The 19,312-nt window shown below is 41.8% G+C and overlaps 1 protein-coding gene across 2 annotated transcripts; it reads right to left on the bottom strand.

The window, feature by feature from the left end:
- Positions 1-85: 85 nt before the first annotated feature.
- Positions 86-19,186, bottom strand: adamtsl7 (ADAMTS-like 7). 2 transcript variants are annotated; one of them, XM_052064298.1, is made up of 18 exons: positions 18,859-19,186; positions 18,047-18,076; positions 17,909-17,975; positions 17,070-17,326; positions 16,208-16,234; positions 15,916-16,105; positions 15,303-15,405; positions 14,389-14,525; positions 7,917-8,121; positions 6,016-6,191; positions 5,686-5,935; positions 5,459-5,588; positions 4,468-4,672; positions 4,217-4,390; positions 3,135-3,308; positions 2,881-3,060; positions 1,919-2,063; positions 86-1,847 (listed from the first exon to the last, which is right to left on the bottom strand). In XM_052064298.1, the coding sequence occupies exons 2-18, from the start codon at positions 18,073-18,075 to the stop codon at positions 1,702-1,704; spliced, it is 2,595 nt and encodes an 864-aa protein (XP_051920258.1). In that variant the 5' UTR covers position 18,076; positions 18,859-19,186; the 3' UTR covers positions 86-1,701. The 2 variants fall into 2 exon arrangements, with proteins under 2 accessions (XP_051920258.1, XP_051920256.1); XM_052064296.1 differs by having other exon boundaries at positions 15,916-16,234; positions 18,859-19,185.
- Positions 19,187-19,312: the final 126 nt, after the last annotated feature.

Here is a 19,312-nt window from a genome sequence, read left to right as displayed (position 1 = left end):
CTAAATGCCACTCTTTTAGCCATGCAGCCATTGCCTTATACCTCAACAGAGCAGTGCAATGTTTCTTTGAAAGACAGTACAGCTGTTTAAATACCGATTGATTTTATTTTTTTAGGCTTTTTAAGAACCACCACATTTATAGGTTCGTGAATGCATTGCAACGTACACTGATGATTGTGTGGTTGGGATGAAGACTTACAAGCTAGTCAGTTAGCTAGCTAATGATTAGCTTGTAAGTCTTACTTACTTACTTAAAAGTTGGTTAGTGAGTTGGCTTGTCAATCTTTTAGAGTACCAGTAAAATCGCGATTCATTTACAAGTGACCTTTGAAGATGAAATTTCAGATAAATTGGAAGCAATTTATAGGTTATACCAATTACAGTGGACCCCTGCTATTGCTGGGGTTCTCGGGACTTGCCCCGCCCACAAATTGAGGAACTCAGCGTATAATTGATGCAAAAATGTTTTTAAATGAATGAAAAATGAAGTGTTCTCCACAAAAAATGCAGGTTCACTTAACTGCTTCTCCCCCCCAAAAAATAAATATTAAAAATAGGTAACGGACAACAGTTAATTAGTTGAGGCGGTTTTTGGATAATGTATCAATATACATGACGTGTGCTCAGAATGGAGGGTGGGGTAAGGTTGATGAATAAATTAACTAAGCAATGTAATTGTGCAAATGTGCGAAGTAATCCATGGAGCTGTGACCTTCCACCATAAATTAAACCTTAGGATTCGGGTGCAATGGAACAAGCCAATCGGGGAAAAAAAATTATATATATTTTTTTTTAACATCATCCTCACCGGGATTCGATAAATAATTTGTGTTCTTGAAAAGTCTGTTTAAAAAAACGAAATTACACGAATTTACATATTTACAGCCAAGCCATGAATACTCATGTTCTGCTGTTCAGTTTAAAGATAGAGAGGCTGCATTTAAGAAAACTGGGAAATTAATCCTTTTAATTTCACACATTTTAAAGCGCATCAAAGTCAGAGTTCCAACCAAGTACATAGTACCAATCGATGTAGCCCAACAGACAACTGTCACGCAAAGCATCATTTCAACTAGATTTACATGTACATAACGGTGGGATTAGAAAGTAAGATAGATAGATTGTCGGGCAAACAGTTAACTCATTCAGTACCAGCCAAAAACATCTGAAATGACGTTTAAAAACGTCTTTGGGAGCGAATGACTTAAAAGGGGAAGGTAGTTTTTTTTTAAATAGTTAGCTATAGTTACTTGTTTAAATAAAAAATAGGGCAATTCCAAATTCCCAGTGTTCTTGAATGCATCCTTGGCTGGATGTACATTTGTAGGCTACACAACCTACGAATTTGGATAGCCGTCAAATGCATAATTACCGACGCGCCTCGACCACACACCAGTGTCCGAATTCACAATGGAGACGGGCCCTGAGGCTTGCTTCGAAGCACACTTTTGTAGCCTACGTTGCTCTGCTTTTCTTCTACGGCGTTCTTCTTGGCTAGGCCTAATTCGCCATAGTTCATGCAGTCCACGCAAGCTTCGAAGGACCCAGACCGCAAAAGGTCTTCAAGAACGCACCCGACAAATATGGACAGAACTTTTGACTAGATTAACAGAGGCCGTTTCCTCAACTTGGTGCCATCTGTTGAGTGGATTTTCATTGTTTGCTGCATGCAAATGTTTTTACTTCCTGTCCCGATGAGTGTTAGCTGCGCCCCTTGTGGACCACGGAGTGTCTCTGGGGGTGGCGAGAGCACGATGCGCAGCAGGTCGTCTTGTAGTAGTCATAGACGCACAGGCGGGCCTGGACCACCACGTTGCAGTTGAAGTACTCGTCTTTGCAGTGCTGGTCTGCGACGGAAATGTTACAGGGCTCGGGGTCGGAATCAAGCAAAGCAATTGGTGCGTTTTTTCGGACCAACCTATTTGAGATACACAAGGTTCGGGGTTGCAGTCTTCCCGTTCAGGAGGTTTGAGCCGCTCCTCACAGCTAGTGCTGGACTGCATATCTTCGGAAAGACAGCGCACCTCACGCACACGGAATCCTCGCTCGCAGGTTTTAGAGCACTACGCGGAGTCGAAAGAGACATTTGATAAACCTCTCCATTTTTACGCTTGAAATATCCACCTTCATGAAACTGCAATACTTCTGCCTGTAAAAAATGATATATCAAGTGTTTTAAACTAAGGTTAGATTTCAAAGTAGAGTTTCCGATAAGGGCTAGGTTTCAAATTAGGGAATTAAACTAAGGTTGTGGTTTCAAAGTAGGGTTTAAAATACCGCTCATTTCAAAGGAGGGTATGAAACTAGGGCTGCGGTTTCAAAGTCGGATTTTAAACTAGGGTTAGGGCTTCAAATTAAGGTTTCAAAATCGGGTTAGGTTTTCAAAGTAGGCTTTTAAACTACTGCTCGAGTTTCAAAGTAGGGTTTTAAAATATAGATAGGGTTTTAGACTAAGGGTAATTTTTGGGGGGGGCGGGGGTTGTGGGTGGCCCTAGGCATCCTGTGTGCTTTGCATGCCACTGCCTTTAACACGCTTGTCTATAAGTTTCTCTCTAAACTTCTGGGACAATTCTTTCCTTCGCTTCCTGTGGTCCATGTTCGCATGTTTACACACCATGTCACCACCGAGCAAAGTGCCGAATTTCACCCTTTAAAAAGGTCAATTGACTCCTTTAAATTTGAAGGCACCATTGATGCTAACTAGAGAACACGACTTGCTTGAACATGTCCCAATGGTCTAATTATTTCATTCTCACTTTCTTCTTCAATTTGTTTGACCTTGGTTTGACTTCTTTGACAAGAAGTTGTTATTAAATGAGGAAACGATCCAGGTTGTGTGTGATGATGCCGCGTGATGGTACGCAAGGGGGCGTCACTCACAGCGCTCCAGTCGGTGTAGTACCACTTTGCCCCGCACGCTTTCACGTTGCAGCTCTGCTGGCTGAGCGGTCTTTCCAGCGACGAGCACTCGTACTGGGGCGCCACGGCAACCATGTCTCGGGACCTCATGAGACACACCACCGCCCGCTCCTGCTTGCCCACGCCGCACTCTGCGGAACACTGGCAAACAATCACACGAAACTTGTGAATGTTGCTTGAAAAGTCACGTGTTCGTTCTCGTTGAGTGTTCATACCTGGCTCCAGGGGCCGGTGAACCACTCAATGGCGTTGTCGCAAGGGCCCGTGTCACACACTTGAGAGTCGGGAGGTCGCTCGCTGCCGCAACCCTCCAGAGGGAGGCTGCTGATGTGATTGGTCAAGCACAAGACATCTCGCGTTCGTACGCCCCTCCCGCACTCAGCAGAACACTACAAGAAAAGTCGCTGTTTATTTATATTTCACCGTAAACATCACACTTACAGATGCTTCATCTACTCTGCGGGTATATTGGGGTAACTATGAAAGCATATGGGATGTAAAGAATATGATTTTTTTTTTCAGTCAGGATTTGGGTGTTTTTGGGAGGGAAACATTTTTTGTGTTGGAAAAAACAAAACAAAAGAATTTCAATGAATCAATCATAAAAATGTACTTTCAGATTGATGAAGCAATTTTCACTTAATTATTGTTATTATATTATTATTTTGGGGGGGGGGTTGTATTAATCAAATATATGACCAGCACTTCTTCTTTTCAATAAATATTTTGGAAATGTAAACTGAATCACTTTCATTATCATGAAAAATGTTCTCCAGTTCACAAATATATTTTAAGTTAATTACCTGGCTGTTAACTATCCTCTTATCAGTAATAAATCAATTTAAGCAATCAATTAAAATCCATTGATTATGAAATCAGTCATTTTTCCACTCAATTGTGGTAAATGGTGTCTAGTGGGGATACAAAATTGCGGGAATTTTCAAATTGGGAAACTTTCAATGAGAATACATGGGAAGGAATCAAGAATGCACAACAATGAAGCTGGGCTCACAATAGGAAGGAAACTTTAATATTGTTGGCCAAGTACTGTATCTTATCCCGAGTCAACCAGATTGCATGCAAGTACAGCCGAATACAGACAGCATCGACTGTACATGCATTGTGCATTCATCAGTCACACGCACAGATGTTTTCCAGAATGTGGACTTTTCGCAAGGGAAGAGGGGTTCTTTCCATTTCACATTTTACATGGGACATTTGTATTCATTTTAAATGGATCGGGATGAAAGGGATGGAGTCAGCGTGAACGAAAACGGTGGTTGCACGTGTGTGATACCTTAGTGCCCCAGTCTGTGTAGAACCAGCTCTTGGCGCAGGCGCCCATGTCGCAGTTCTCCACGTGGGCCGGCCTCAGGTTCATGTTACACTCCGTGTCGGGGACGTTGTCGCCTATGTTGCTCACGCAGCGGACGTCTCGCCACCTCTGGCCCAACCCGCATGGCACCGAGCACTGCGGGGACACAAATTGCCATCGTGAATGAAGCATGCAATCAATCATCCTTGCCACGGCTGACAGCTGACACTCACAGCGCTCCACTCTGAGCGGATGTGCCACTCGCTGCAGATCTTGGTCTGGCAGGTGCCGGAGGTCTCGGGCCGCTGCAGGTGCCCGCAGCGGCTGACGTGCACATTGTGGGTGCGGTTGGCGTAGGTTTGGCGACACAGGATCTGACGCTGTTGCGTACCCAGACCGCACGTCTTGCTGCATTCCGACCACTCACCGATGTCCCAGCTGACAAAAGGCAAGAATCAATCGCAAACTAGGAGTTCTGCTTTACTCAACTACAGAACAGACCAAGCCTTTACTCGGAGAAAAAGCTTCATATTTTACAGAGTAATTTTATTTTTTGATATTCTTTTTTTCATATTTTTCCACACATAATACAGTATGTGTCGTTTATATTTATATAATAGAATAGAAAAATAAATAAATAATAAAATAGATTACATAATAAACAGAAATTCATTCATTCATTCATCTTCCGAGCCGCTTGATCCTCACTAGGGTCGCGAGGGGTGCTGGAGCCCATCCCAGCCGTCTCCGGGCAGTAGGCGGGGGACACCCTGAATCGGTTGCCAGCCAATCGCAGGGCACACAGAAACGAACAACCATTCGCACTCACACTCACACCTAGGGACAATTTAAAGTGTTCAATCAGCCTGCCACACATGTTTTTGGAATGTGGGAGGAAAACGGAGCACCCGGAGAAAACCCACGCAAGCCCGGGGAGAACATGCAAACTCCACACAAGGAGGCCGGAGCTGGAATCGAACCCGGTACCTCTGCACTGTGAAGCCAACGTGCTAACCACTGGACTACCGGGCCGCCCTTTACAAGATAATATGTATCATAAATGTTATAAAATATGTACATTTAATGAATATTGTTCACCAAATTAAATACAATATATATTTGTTATAATAAATGTGATATTGCATGTACAGTGTAAATAATATTTATAACAATACATTCAATGTTTGAAGAAACAAGATACAAATGAAGACACAATTGACTCACAATGCCGGACAGGCTTGAAGGTTGCACGCTTCCTCCTGTGGCACTGGTTTACTGCTGTCGTCGCACAAAGCGTCCTGGACCTGGATCTGCTTCAGCCGGTGTATACAGTGGAAGATGGGATACCTGAAACCTACAAATGACCAGCCGGACATGTACATTCTAAACGATGCAGATGGTCCACCCGTGAAAAGACACCATCAAGCTCAATATGAAAAGAGTCATCTCACCTTTACCACAGGAGGCGCTGCACTCGCCGGTGCCAGCCATCTTCCAGCCGTATTCCCGTTGACGGCGTGGCGGCTGGTTGTCATGACGATGAGGCGGGTACCTTCGCTCACCGGCTGGGTCGGAGTTTGCCCGCTGGGAATCGTCATGCCCCACTTGCTGCTCAGTCTGAGGGTCTTGTTTACCTTGCGGTGTCTCAGAGGCAACCACGTATTCATAGTGAACCCCTGGGTTGGGCTGCTGGAAGATCAACTGGGGGAAGGAGAGAATTACCTCCATTAAAAATGTCCATGAATAGCAATTGCGTACGTGCAATTGTGTTCTCAACTCACATAAATGTCCAGGATCTCATTGGTGGGCCCCTCGGCAAGGAGGGACTCCCCAGCGGTGCTGCTGATCTCATTGGGTCGGCGGTAAGTGAACATAGTGCCCCCGCCCTCATACTTGCCCGGCCGGTCAATAGCCCAGTTGCCATTGACGATGGAGCGTCCAGAGCGGCTTTGGAGCGCTGCAGGAAACACAGTCATTAATAACTGCATCGTCTCTTACGAGAAAAATGCTTGCCACAGTTCACTCCCAGTTTGAAATATTTTTGTTCTGCCTAATAGGAAATTACAGCTACAGAAAATTCCTGCGAGTAGAAAAGAAGTGTATAAAGACATGTTTTTTAAATTATATATATATATATGTATATATATATATACATTCTAGAAAATAAATCTATTATATTATTTTAAAAAAATAATATAATATAATATTTTACATTTTAAAAAATAATATAATACAAAAATAAAAATAATTTCGTTTTTTTTTTGTTTGAAATACAAATATTCTACTTCATGGATATATGAATTCAAACCCGAAGCGCAGGTTCAACATTATTTTAGATTTCAATAACATAAGTGTAGAAATGAGTTGAAAAACATTCAACTTGAAAAACGTCTTTAGTAACATTACACGTCGCTGATATTAGTCCAGGTTAACTTTGACAATAAGTGATGTCCGATTACATCACAGTATATACTCTTACTTTTTTGAACAGCACTTATTGAGAATACTCCTTTCTTCTTTTGGAGTAAGTGTCACAAAAATAGCCAAAGAATAAGCCAGATGTGCAGCGTTGGGGACTTTTATTTCGAGGAAAATATTGGTCAGATGCTGAATGGCACAACTTCAGAGGTGTGCGTGACTAACTTTGAAAACCTAACGCAATCCTGTTAGACTGGCAGACCTTTTTGGCCACAAGGCTCAGTGGATTAAGGAAAAGAGAACATTAAAAATCCATTAAGAAGGTAACTTTAGACTTGTAAAAGACGGTTTGGATCAAGTGGAAGCACATTAGGGTCCTAAAAAAAAAAGAGACCCTCTGAGGGAATATGTGGGATGTGTTTGTTCATGAAAAATCCATTATAGACCAGGTTGTTCTATATTACTTGAGTGGGAATACATACGTTTCACTAAGATATCATTGTTTATTTGAATAAGCCACATGCTGCTTCGCCTCGCTTTTATAATGAGATCACACGTAGTCCAGACTGCTGTCGTGAAGTCCCGTGACAGAAACCTTTAACTTTGTAGATTCTGATTCACAAAGAACTTCAAACTTAATTAAAGAAAAAAAAAGAGTGGTTAAGGATTGTGGTTTTATTCAAAGTGTGCACTTTCATTGAGGGAGGGGTCGCGGTGTAGGTTTTAGGGTTTTACCATTAAACTGGGTTCTGGCTCTCATTAAATGACATTCCAATAGCTGCTTGAGAAAATGGTGAACACCGGTTAAAAACATTACACGGACTATTGGTTTATCAAAGCAAGTAATGGCTCAGCTTGCGAACGTCACCTGACCAAATTCAGAAAACAGGTGAGCTGTGATGTCACTTTCAGTGGACAGCAAGTGGCAAAATGGCCGCCCCACCAGAGATGGATAAAAACGTGTTTTTCGTCTGCTTTAATTCATGTTCCGCAAACGCAATCTGAATCCCAAAGTGTTTAGACCAATGGGGGCACATAGAACTTTTTACAGAAAAAAAAACATGCTGAGCTTTTTCTTTGGCTTTTTGTGCTATTATTTTGCTTATTTTCAATTATATAGTAAATATGGTTGACTTCTTTTTGTATGCGTATGTCAGTTATAAAGACTAAAATGCTACGATTGTTTTTACACTCTACACAAAAAAGTCTGGACTTTTTCTTTGTTCTTCTTTTTTTGGGCGGATTTTTTTTTTTTTATTCCCACCAAGGTAATTGCGGCTCTTGGCCATCTCGGTGACGTTGATCTTGGTGGCTCCTGGTGGAATCTCAGCGATCTTATGGTAACCGATCTTGGTCAGAGAGTGGCGGAAGACTCCTGAAACGACCAGGCAGGTAGCATTGTCGCCGCCGCACACGCCGCACTTGTCCATCACCTTCCCAGAGCCCAGAAAGCCATCACAGCCTGGATTCTGTGAGGTTCACCAAGAGAGGAGTTTTAGACAGCTAGTTCATGTGGAAAAAAAAAATCCCCAGCGCTCAAAGCAAATATGGTGAATAGGCAATTGGCTGTTATGCTGCAGACGAATGGAATAAGCTACCAACAGAACTGAACTCAGCTCTATCACAACAGACACTGGAGCTGACGTCATGTCACTGATGGCAGGATACTGTGTCGCCGTGTAAAAGTGCACACAGTTGCGGCAATATTCAATGTTTACTGGGTTCGGTGTAAACAAACAAAGGCGGATAATTGCCCAGTCTTGATCATCTTTCCGCAGTTTTGCAGGAGCAAAGGTGGATGAATTCCGTTTCCTCTTTTAAAGCTATCTTTGATAAAGACAACTATGCAGGATCTCTGTATGAAACAGAATGTCAGAACATTGGTGTGTCATCTAATTACCTGATTGCGGGATGATGCGTCACTTTGTCAAAGCACAAAACAGTACCTAAAAGACATGTCAGTCCATTTCTATTGAATGTTTCCAATGAGCACATCATCCAACAAATAAAAAGTCCCCCAGTGGAAAAAAGAATAAAAACACAGCAATGAAGATCTGCTAGTGACATGGCAAGCATTAAACAGCTCAACCGTATCAGCGTAAAATCCATCACACCTCACACGACACCATCACAGTAGTCAAACGCTCCCCCCATAAAACAAACGCTGACACGAGGTCTTCCACGGCCACTCTGACGGCAACAAAACATCTCTATGGAAACGCGGCCTGATTTATGGATCCATAATTGGACTCGTCGATGAAATCTCATTCAACCACGAAAGCAAAAACATGTGAGGCGCCTTACGGGAAGACTCATAAAGTCTGAAAATCATGTTGAAACAGATGCCTCAACTTTTCAACTTTTGTGACCACGACATGATAGATTCGTAGCTTAGCAGCTGAAGGATTCGACATTCGATGTACCGGTATGTCTTGCTCATGGGAAAAAAAAAATGGAAAAAGGTCATGCTTGAAGACATCAGAACAAAAACAATGTCAACCTGCAATGGGTCAGAGGAGACAAAGTATCATCTCCATCTTGAAAATACAAACTTCAAAATATTTTATTTTGAAATATTTAAATTTTCATGTTTGGTTCGCCGGTCTGTGCCCTTTGAATCCAAGGGTGTCCCCGATTTCATCGGAAAATTTGCGGATTTCCTGTTTCAAAGCATGGACGAGACGTGAAGTGCTGCAGCAAGCAGTCTCACCTCACCTCAGATTGCGCAATCCCTCATTAGCTGGGCGGAGGCTCCAATTTTCCAGTCATGCTAGTGCAATGTATATCGACGTGGCTCATCTTTAATCCTGCTGATCACACGAAACTCAAGAGAAAGCGGGGTGAAGCAAACAGTACTCTTGCCACACTGGAGTGTAATATAAAACACATGAAGTAAGTTCTTTATGCAACTGCAACTGCCGTTCACTGCCTCCAAAATCTTAAAAATATTCTCTAAATGATAAAATAACACCAACGCTGGAGGAATTGCTTCAAATATCAAGTCAGAAAATCACACCGAAAGTGATACCCATCAGGACCAGCTTATTAAAATTCATATTTTGTGGTCCACTTAGTAATTTAATGACTTGCCCCTAATGAATGGGTTACAATGGCTAATATGTCTATCTAAGCTGCAAACGTAACTCTCATTACGGCCAAATATGTGTGTGAAAAGAATGCTGATATATGCTTTTAATCCGTTTTTAATGTCAGGGTGCCGTGCCACTCTGTTCGGCTTAGAAATGAGTACATCTCAGTCTAATGTGAGCACCTCGCTTGCATATCGTCGGTTCATGTGGAGTATGTAGACCCAAGCTTAATTTCGCTCACAATAAGCGGAGCTTCAACATACTCTTGATATCAATCAAGAAGTAGCACAGAATCAGGGCAATAAGTGAGTCAGTTATTTAGAATATTTAGTTTTTCTGTGAATAGAAATGTTTAAAAAATAGTGCTCATTCGAGTGTCGTCATCTGCCGAGGCTGAACAGAAAGTAAGGAAATGTACGCGCTCTCATCCTTCGGCTGCTGGGGCCCTTGAGTGAAACATAGCACGACACAGCCACTTCAATGAAGATGTCAGTGAAGCATTCAAAACCGTCAATGAGAAATGTTTATTTCGTTGGACACAGAACTCAAGCCTGAAAAAAATTATGCTAGATGATAGCGGTTGCTTTGTTTAGCAACAAAGAAGACGTCAATAAACTTGTGCTGTTTAAAATATGTTTAATTACATCAGTAGTATAGATGCTGACCAACTATACTTTAGGTAGATTCCAAATGGCTTTTTTGTTTTGTTTTTTTACGACAGTATATTGAAGTGAGTAGAAAAGTATCAGTGAAATAAAAGTAATTGCTTGCCACCTTCTTGTGTCAGGGATTGGTAGTTATAAACCTTTTGGAGGGGGTATCAATTTCTTGCTGATAATGGCTGTAAAACCTTAAAAAGCTAACACGAGAATGTGACTTTGTAAAACAGAAACCTAAAGGTTTTGTATTTTTTTTCTATTTTCTCTCAGTCTTTTGTGGCTCCTCGCTGTCATCTGAATGCTTTCTCTAGTAAAACCATGGCAAAACCATGTTTCGTTTCAATGCAATTGTTGAAAGCGGCATTGAAGCCCACCTTCATCTGGAAGTGGTTACCAGCGGAGTCGAGTTTGAAAACAAGAGGGTCTTAAAACTAAATCCTGCCGGTATTTTTCCCACACGGTACCTCTTAGTACCATGTGGAAGTTTGATCCAAATATTGATACCAACCGGTATTGATATTCAATATTCATGGGGGGGAAAAAAAGGATTTGAATTACTGGAATGGATGATACTGGTTCTGGAATTTACTTGTTAGCATTCGTACCAAATATTGCAGTTTCGCAGACGCTTGGGCCTCAGGTGCTTATATACTCTTCAAACAATAATAGCAGAGTTAAGCAGTCTGACATTCAGACGAAGGATTACAGCAATCCTATCTCAGCAAACCTAAATTCCACAACCAACCAAGCTTTGTGGTTTATATAGTGTAAAGTCCTTAAAACAAACATATTATACCAGCAGTAAATGTAAGGTTTTTAGTTGAATTAAAATACAAACTATGAAGGACTTATATGTACTGTATCTTGGTGCGAAACACTTTCCTTCCCAAAACTAGTAGTTTTTATTTCAAATAGGGAACGATGTTAAAAACACATTAATTTCAATTAAATACAGCAAACGTGTGGCATTTAATTGCATTTTCAAGACTATTTCAACACTTCAGGCAAAAAGGAAACTTAAAACAAAACATGTAGCTAAGCACAGACAACAGAGCTAACGTTAGCGTGACCTGGATTTGTTCTTGTGCTCTGCTGTGGTGAATCAAAGACTACTAAGTGGAGGAATCTGGAAGCAAAATGATTTTTTTTTCTTGAACCACTGGACCCATTATTAGGTCTCCCTTTCTTGGAGTTATTGGAAAAAGAAAAAGATTTGCATTTTAGTCATGTGGCAGAACAAGCCCTGGAATTTGCCTCACATGGTTGCTTGAAAACAAAATGGCCAACTTCCTGTTTTTAATTTCAGGAATGGTTCAAGAGTCTTTTTTTATTGCAGATTTATTTATTTTGCTTTTAATTTATTTTGTATCTATTGGTTTTATTGATTTATTTTACCTGTTATTTTAATTGACTGCATTTTTTGAACTCATACATTTTTAAATTAATTCACCGTTGGTGTTATCTACTTAGTTGTTTTTTTTTAATGGACTTCATATTTTCGCCTTTGTGTGTTTTACACTGAAATGAATTAATCAAACTAGTTTTACTTTGCCACCGACATTTACCCTATTAGTTTCAGTCGGATTTATTGGGATGGAACCAGGATACACTGCAAGCAAGACGAACATTAAGGTACCGGTAATCTAATTATCAAGGGGAAAAAAACGTAAACTGATGCTGTCAAGACCAAACAGAATAGAGCCACAGTGCAATACTTGAAGACCTATTTCCGAGCAAGGGGTGAAAGGCGATTTTTTTTATGGACACGCTGTGATCCGTAGAGCTCTTCACACGCGCAAACACGAATAAGATCAAATGTTTTCTTGCGAGCTTTGACATAGCATCTGGAAATGCCATAAACGTTCCTTTGAGAATATCCAGCCAACATCGAGGAATGTATAGTGATGACTTGACGAGATGCTGAATCTGGAAGTCAACTTAAATGGAAGGTTGTGTTCAATGTGTATGTGCCGCCCACATGCCCCAGATAGCCGGTGATCTTGAAGCAAAATTTTTGACGTGGCGTTAGCACTTAAAAGTGACAATGACAAAGTTGCAATACTGTACCCCCTTTTACATTGGCGAATTTGTTCCACAAAATCTGCAATATAGAGAAACCAAACTTTTCTTGAACTATTGTACTAAAATATTTTTCTCTCTTTATTATTGTAATATTTTAATCTAATTTTCACAATATTAAAATCAAAACCTTGATTAACCTGCATCAGTGTCCTCATAGTATTAGTGCATTTCTGAGACTTCATGCCAATACGCTCCAACTACAAGTAGCTTCTGATTTACGACCACTGAGTAGGTGGTTGATGGGGGGGGGGGGGTCACACTTTCATGAACGACCCCAGGCACTCACATCATCAGTCAATCAGGGGTGAGCTAAAATGGCAGTGACATGCTAATTCCAGCTACCGTAGTCCTAACAGAGTCACCTCTACTTCTACACCTTCATAACGTCTACGAGACCAAGACAAGTTAAGTCAAAGTTGTGGACCAAAACAGAAAACCTGCACTGGAGCTACTCTGACATCCAGTTAACCCAAGGCAACTGACACATACGTAGCAACGGGTTGGTCTAGTTCTTCCAACCTTCTGACAGGTAACGCAAAGAGCAGGTCCTACCTGAGACTTTGGCTTCCCCTGCACGTGGAGGCACGCCAGGAGCAGCAGGCTCGGTAGTGACAGCATTCTCCCCAAAATGTTACAAAATGCTCTCAAGCCCCAAAAACGCCACCGACCATCCCTTACGAGCTCTTACTTGTAAAAGAGAGCCGGGGAGGAGGTGCAAAGGAGGGGTGAGAGAGATGAGGGTTTGCGGGGGCTTTTTTAGAAGCGAGAGTGAGCGGACGGCTAAAGGGGAACTGGGAGCCCACTGAGGCGTTTAGAGAAATATTTGCATGGGAAAACCTCGGCCTCGTAACTATGAGGTATTGTGCATGACTGGATTCTCTTTCTGAGACTGTTTTCAAGTGACTGAGTCACTCCTAAGATACAGGATGGATGGAGATAGATAGATAGATAGATAGATAGATAGATAGATAGATAGATAGATAGATAGATAGATAGATAGATAGATAGATAGATAGATAGATAGATAGATAGATAGATAGATAGATAGATAGATAGATAGATAGATAGATAGATAGATAGATAGATAGATAGATAGATAGATAGATAGATAGATAGATAGATAGATAGATAGATAGATAGATAGATAGATAGATAGATAGATAGATAGATAGATAGATAGATAGATAGATAGATAGATAGATAGATAGATAGATAGATAGATAGATAGATAGATAGATAGATAGATAGATAGATAGACAGATAGATAGATAGAATAACCATCATGGCTGAGGCGAGGACTCATTGTTTTCTTGGTTGCATCATTTGTTGCTAGGCAGACTTCATAGGCCTCAAGACATTATACAAACATTGTTAGATTTTTGCTGTACCTGAATTCTGGATTTATTATACTCTCCCTTTGTCTAGCTACCCTAACAGTTCCTTCAAAGAAAATAAAGTTTAGTGTTAGATTTGAAATGAGCCGAACAGTTGCTAGTCGCATTCCAGCAGATGTTTTGAGGTTATCGCCAGTCAATGGGGGATGTTTCTGAGCACCATGGCTCAAGCAGCTGAGAGAATCCAAAGGAGAAATGAAAGAAAAATGAGAATAAGTGAGAGGATGGTGCAGATGTGAACGCACCACTGTGGACCACAACATTCATGTTGTGATCCAACTGTCGGGCCAAAAGCGGCAGGTGTGTTTCAGCCACTTGGATTGAAACACGCTAAACTTCCTCTGGACCTCAGCTTCACTCCAAAGGAATCATCTGAAACTATCCTGCCCTCTTGTGGCCACAATCAAGACCCCATCTGAGCACCTTCATTTTTGATGCTGTGTCCAAACCTTTTCAAACCAAGACCATTAAAAATAATAATATAATAATAAAATTAAGTCAGGTAATCTTACCGTGCACTTTCCTGCTACACACACAGAAGAATTGTTGGGTCCGCATGGCGTGCCATCAATCACCTTGTCAGATAGTCGCACGTAAAACCGAAATCCAGCAGCTCGACAGTTGAGCTCGCAGTCCTGGTCCCCCGCAACTAAAAAACATGGACAATTTATATTTTAAATATAGTCTGGGCGGCAATTCACGCTCCACAACTATACGTGTAGTTTTATATTATAAAAATTCATACTTCCGTACGTTGTCTTCATACACTAATGGCAAGCATATTTTTGGCTTGATATTCGGCAACAATCACGTAGTCTCAGATTTCTTTTGCAACCTTTCCTCCTCTGCCGTTTTTTGTGCTCACAACACATCACAAATCGAGAAAGGGAAACGAATGCACAGTTGGGACAGAGACTTGGGAAAATATTCAAGTCGAATGCTGGAAAATGTTTTATACTGTACCGTCATACCGAAAAAACAAGTATTACTTTGGCGCCATCTAGTGGAATATTTGGGTTGTTCTTGTGTTTAATTCTTTGATGGCGTAAATGATTTGGATGAATTTATTGTTGAAATTATTATTTAAAAAAGAGTAAGATACATATGTTAAATCATCATAAATGAATAGAAATGTGTTCTGCGCTGTGCTGTAACGTGGGCTCATGCTTGTGTACACACTAGATAAATGGTTTTGATGATTTATAATCCCCTCCGTGGTAAGTGTGTTGCCAATATCTAAGGCATCTTTTTGCAATCACAAACCGCTTTAGGGGGTCAATTATTGGCGCGTTTTCACAATTCAGTCGTTCCCGACCCCTTATTTCCAGCAAATAGTGGGTGTTTCACTATAATTATGACACGTGACTTTCACATTAGCACATTCCTGTGTTGTTTAAATTTTATTTTCACATGCACACTCTGGTACCTTCGCTGAAAGGCTCCCAACCATACAGTCGACCCATGAAAGGCTTCTTGTCGTGTGTGGCACACTGAGCCGCTCTGATGGGTTTGCTGGATGCGGGACAAGCCTAAAAACACATGATAACATAATTCATAATAATAATAATAATAATAATAAAAGTGCAGTTTATGGGCTAGCATGAGGTGAAGACATGGTGAAAATGGATTGGAAAACCCACCTTCTGGATGGGATAACGCTAATATTTCTTCTTCACCAGATCATTACTTTAAATACACACACAGATTTACAAGGACCTGCTGTTTACTTCTAAAGGGGTACGCCAAGGTTATGTATACACGCGGAAAAAAAAAAACGAAACGAAGAAAGAAGACCCGCCGACTCCTCAATTTAAACAATCGTCAGCTCTGATTTACTTTACGCTCGTGATGTTATGCAGAACCGTAGGGCCGTGTTACATTTCAAAGAGTTCACAGAGTCATTTTAGAGAGGGAAGCTCTGGGAAAAAAAACTGCAGGAAGTCAACACTCGCTGGTCACATCATGAGGTCACAAGGGTCGCGGAGGGTGCCGGAACCTATCCCAGCATGATATGAGTTCATTCAGTTGGCCGTGGGTACCTCACGCTCGCAGATTCTGTGGCGATTGACTTCTCCCGCACAAGACGAAGCCGGGAGATGTTGGTAGGGTCGCTCCAGTTGTTGTTGCGGCTCCTGGGATCGGGAACCCTGCCCGCTCGAAGGAACCCCCATCTGGCCCGGCTGGTAGAGCGGCGCCCAGTGGCTCTCCATGTGAGGTCCGTGGTGGGACCTGAAGCCATCATGAAGGGGGACAGCGGACCGTCTCTGTCTGTCAGGTTGAAACTGCTGCACACTTCTGGAAGCCTGCGACGGAGATCTTCCATAGCCGTACCTGCCCGGGACGATGGCACTGATCCTCCTGAAGTCATTTAGGCAAGTGGTCAGCAAGGCCTTCTCTGCTGGCCTAAAAGCTTTCCATGAGAAGAACCGACCTCTGTTTACAACCTAAGTTCTAATATCTCAGTTCCTAAATGTAGCTTTGGAGTAATATACACCTTCGGGCTGCGGTTCTGGAGCGATAAACCTAAAAAAAAGGCTCTAATTTCAGAGCCAATAAAGTCCCCTTCAGCAGCCCCCCCCCCTCCACACCCCTTGTTGCTCAGCTGTCAGCGTGATTTGTTTAAACAAAACAAAAAGCTGCCAAGCACCGTCTGAGTCCTGGACTGTCTTGAAAGAGGAGCTTTGCAAAGGAAAGAAGAGGGCAAGTGGGGGAGGGTCCGTCCCGTGGCCCAGAGCAACGGCCATACAGAGTCACTTTCGGAGCCGACTGGTCAGCATGAAGCACAGGCATTATTCCCAAAAAGATCAGAGAACACGTAACTGTTATAAGCGATTAGGAAAACAGCTTTTGACTGTTGGTTGCTCCTTGATGGTCTAGTGCATGCAGAATTTGGCATTTAGGAGGGCGGCCTTGGCTCAGTAGAAGAACTTGGCTCAGAGACCGGGCCAGTTACGTTCATTTAAGACACTTAATTCTCTTTGATGCTTCAAAAAAAGACCTAAATTAGATTTGTTGAAGAACTGTTTTTGATGTTCACAAAAACATGGATGTTCATTTTGACAAAAGAGTAAATCATCTTCGATTTTAGGTTTCTTAAAGACTCGCTGTGATGTTGATGAAAACCTAACACATCACACATTGTAAGATGCATCAAAGTTTTAAATTGTCTTTGATGTTCACAAGATATGAGTACCTGCGTCCACCAGATGGTCTCCTATTCCCTTCATGACGGCTGCCATCCCGATAGATGGAAACTGAAGGCCTCAAGGCTGAGATGACGTGGCCTGGATGCAGGGGAAGGTAGACCTTTAGACATGGTCTACTCTGCTCCTGCACGCCGCCTCCACATGTCAGGGAACAGGCTGACCAGGGCCCCCAGGAACCCCAAGACCCTTGGATTCCTCCACGGTCTGCTTCAGAGACGAGCAGGGGCCCTGCCCTCTGGGGGACCTTATTGAGAACAACAATGAGATTTCCTCAGGTGGACATTTTTAGAAGCCAAACTCATCAAAATGCAGCTAAAAAAGTAATGCATTTCAAGTTTGAAGTTAAGTTTTTTAATTGAAGTCTGTTTGCTTGCAGCCCTTCTCAGTTTTGCCTCCCTTTGTTGTTTTCAAAATACAAAGACAAGTTTAGCGTAATTTGATAACAACATCATCTGCAAACATTATGAAAACCGTAGTGTAGGAATTGCAACTTATTTATACAGTTGTGGGATGGTTACGGATTAAAAAAAAACAAAAAAAAACGTAAAGACAGTGACAAGGTGCTGAAGTTCTTCCAGAACCTCCAGTTAGCCCTTGTGCTGATTTCGTGGCAGTTTGTTGAAACAATAGCTTCAGCACCTACGTTTTTTTGGGAGGGTTCCTATTAGCTTTCCACACTTGTCGGGAAGCAGGAAAAAGGAGAGTTCTCTCACTCTGAGGCATTTGACGAACAAAGACATGATTATGATGATACGTGCAGAGCCGAGGTGTGTTTGTGTGTGGATGGCACGTGTTTGGACTTGGGTGCAACCTCGGTCCCGCTCACCTTTCTGTGATGTGCGGCGTGTTGACACCTCACAGCCTCCAAGAGAAGTAAAAACAGGACCACATCCCTACAGAGCGAGCCGGTTGAAGGGATTAGTTCCAGTCATACAACACAATGCAACAATGAAGGAAACATTACCTGACAATCCACGTGTCGACTCCTTGCATTCTTGCAGGATGATGATCACACATGAATGGGAAATGACTAATTAGACGTGCTCGAACATTGAACTTAGTTTCATTCTGAATGTAATCACATCCAAGTGAACATGTGAGAAGATCCTACAGGAGCACAACAAATTACAAACTGATTTCATAGTGCCACATACAACATCTTAAATGCGTACAATTTTAATGTAATGTGGAATGTGGATCATCTGGATTAATGTTTGCAGTATAAAAACACTCTCACAGTACGAATGTGTACAGTATGTAAAGTGCATTTTCTATGTGGATGGAAACCTACTGCCAAAGTCGTCACTCTCACCAGGTCGTCAGGTAAGTTACCACCTCTCCTCTACATTTAACTGACTGACCATTCCAATAAAAAAATACAACATAAAACCAGTAGCATTCCATGTTTGGCAACTTTAGAACATGAGTAAGCCATGCTACCTTAGCAGCCTTAGCTAACGTCTGTTTGTACGCATTACATTTCTTCATTATTTATATTGATATATATTTTTAAACTATAATAAATACTCTATAACTACATAAAACGACTGTGCCTTTGAAAAGAAAAAAAATCCGTGTGTGAGGTAATGAAGCCAAATAATTATTCATTAATTCAGTTGTCTTCAAGGCGTTTTTTAAAATACGGTTTGAAAAACGACGTGTAATTTAACTGCTATTTTCTCCACATTTTGCAATGAAGACAGGGAATGGGAAGATCATAATAAACCCAGTGCGTTCAATAATATGCGCAACAAAAGATAATAGTTGAAGACTTACCTTAAATGATCCTGGTACACTAGAACTCCAGTGGACTTCTACGGCAACATGTTCCAATCCGCAGTCTCCATGAACGCCACTTTCGCGCAGCTGCAAAACATATATTCCACTTTCCCCTCTCACTTTTCACTTCCACATCCACCTGTCGAATCGTGTGAAACAAACATTCTGGATTTCAAACTCTGAGTCACGTTAAAAAGAGGAGTTCCACAGGACTGCTTAAAGTCATCCAGCCTCGTTCCGGTGCTTGTAACTTTTACGCACAGAAGAAACTGAATGTGAAGGTCTTGTTGTGAACCGCACGCGGTTAGGAAGTGACTCTTTTGTCCCCCCCTGCTGGAATACAACCATGCACACCCTTTGAATTCTCTTGTGGATGCTGAAATTGGCGAGCTGAATTCGTGTACTTACTTCGGTTAGTGACACAAGAGGCATCTCCATCTCAAGACTTTCT

Source organism: Hippocampus zosterae, chromosome 4, assembly GCF_025434085.1.
Source record: "Hippocampus zosterae strain Florida chromosome 4, ASM2543408v3, whole genome shotgun sequence".
Taxonomy (NCBI): Eukaryota; Metazoa; Chordata; class Actinopteri; order Syngnathiformes; family Syngnathidae; genus Hippocampus; species Hippocampus zosterae.
Note: the sequence above shows the minus strand (reverse complement) of the source record. Positions and strands in the feature narration are given on the sequence as shown.

Coding starts and splice junctions, on each gene's coding strand:
- adamtsl7 (XM_052064296.1), bottom strand. CDS start 18,075: ATGCAAGGAGTCGACACGTGGATTGTCAG. Junction 16,235..17,069: donor AGACCATCTGGTGGACGCAG/GTACTCATATCT, acceptor AAATGACTTCAG/GAGGATCAGTGCCATCGTCC. Junction 5,936..6,015: donor ATGAGATCCTGGACATTTAT/GTGAGTTGAGAA, acceptor TCCTTCCCCCAG/TTGATCTTCCAGCAGCCCAA.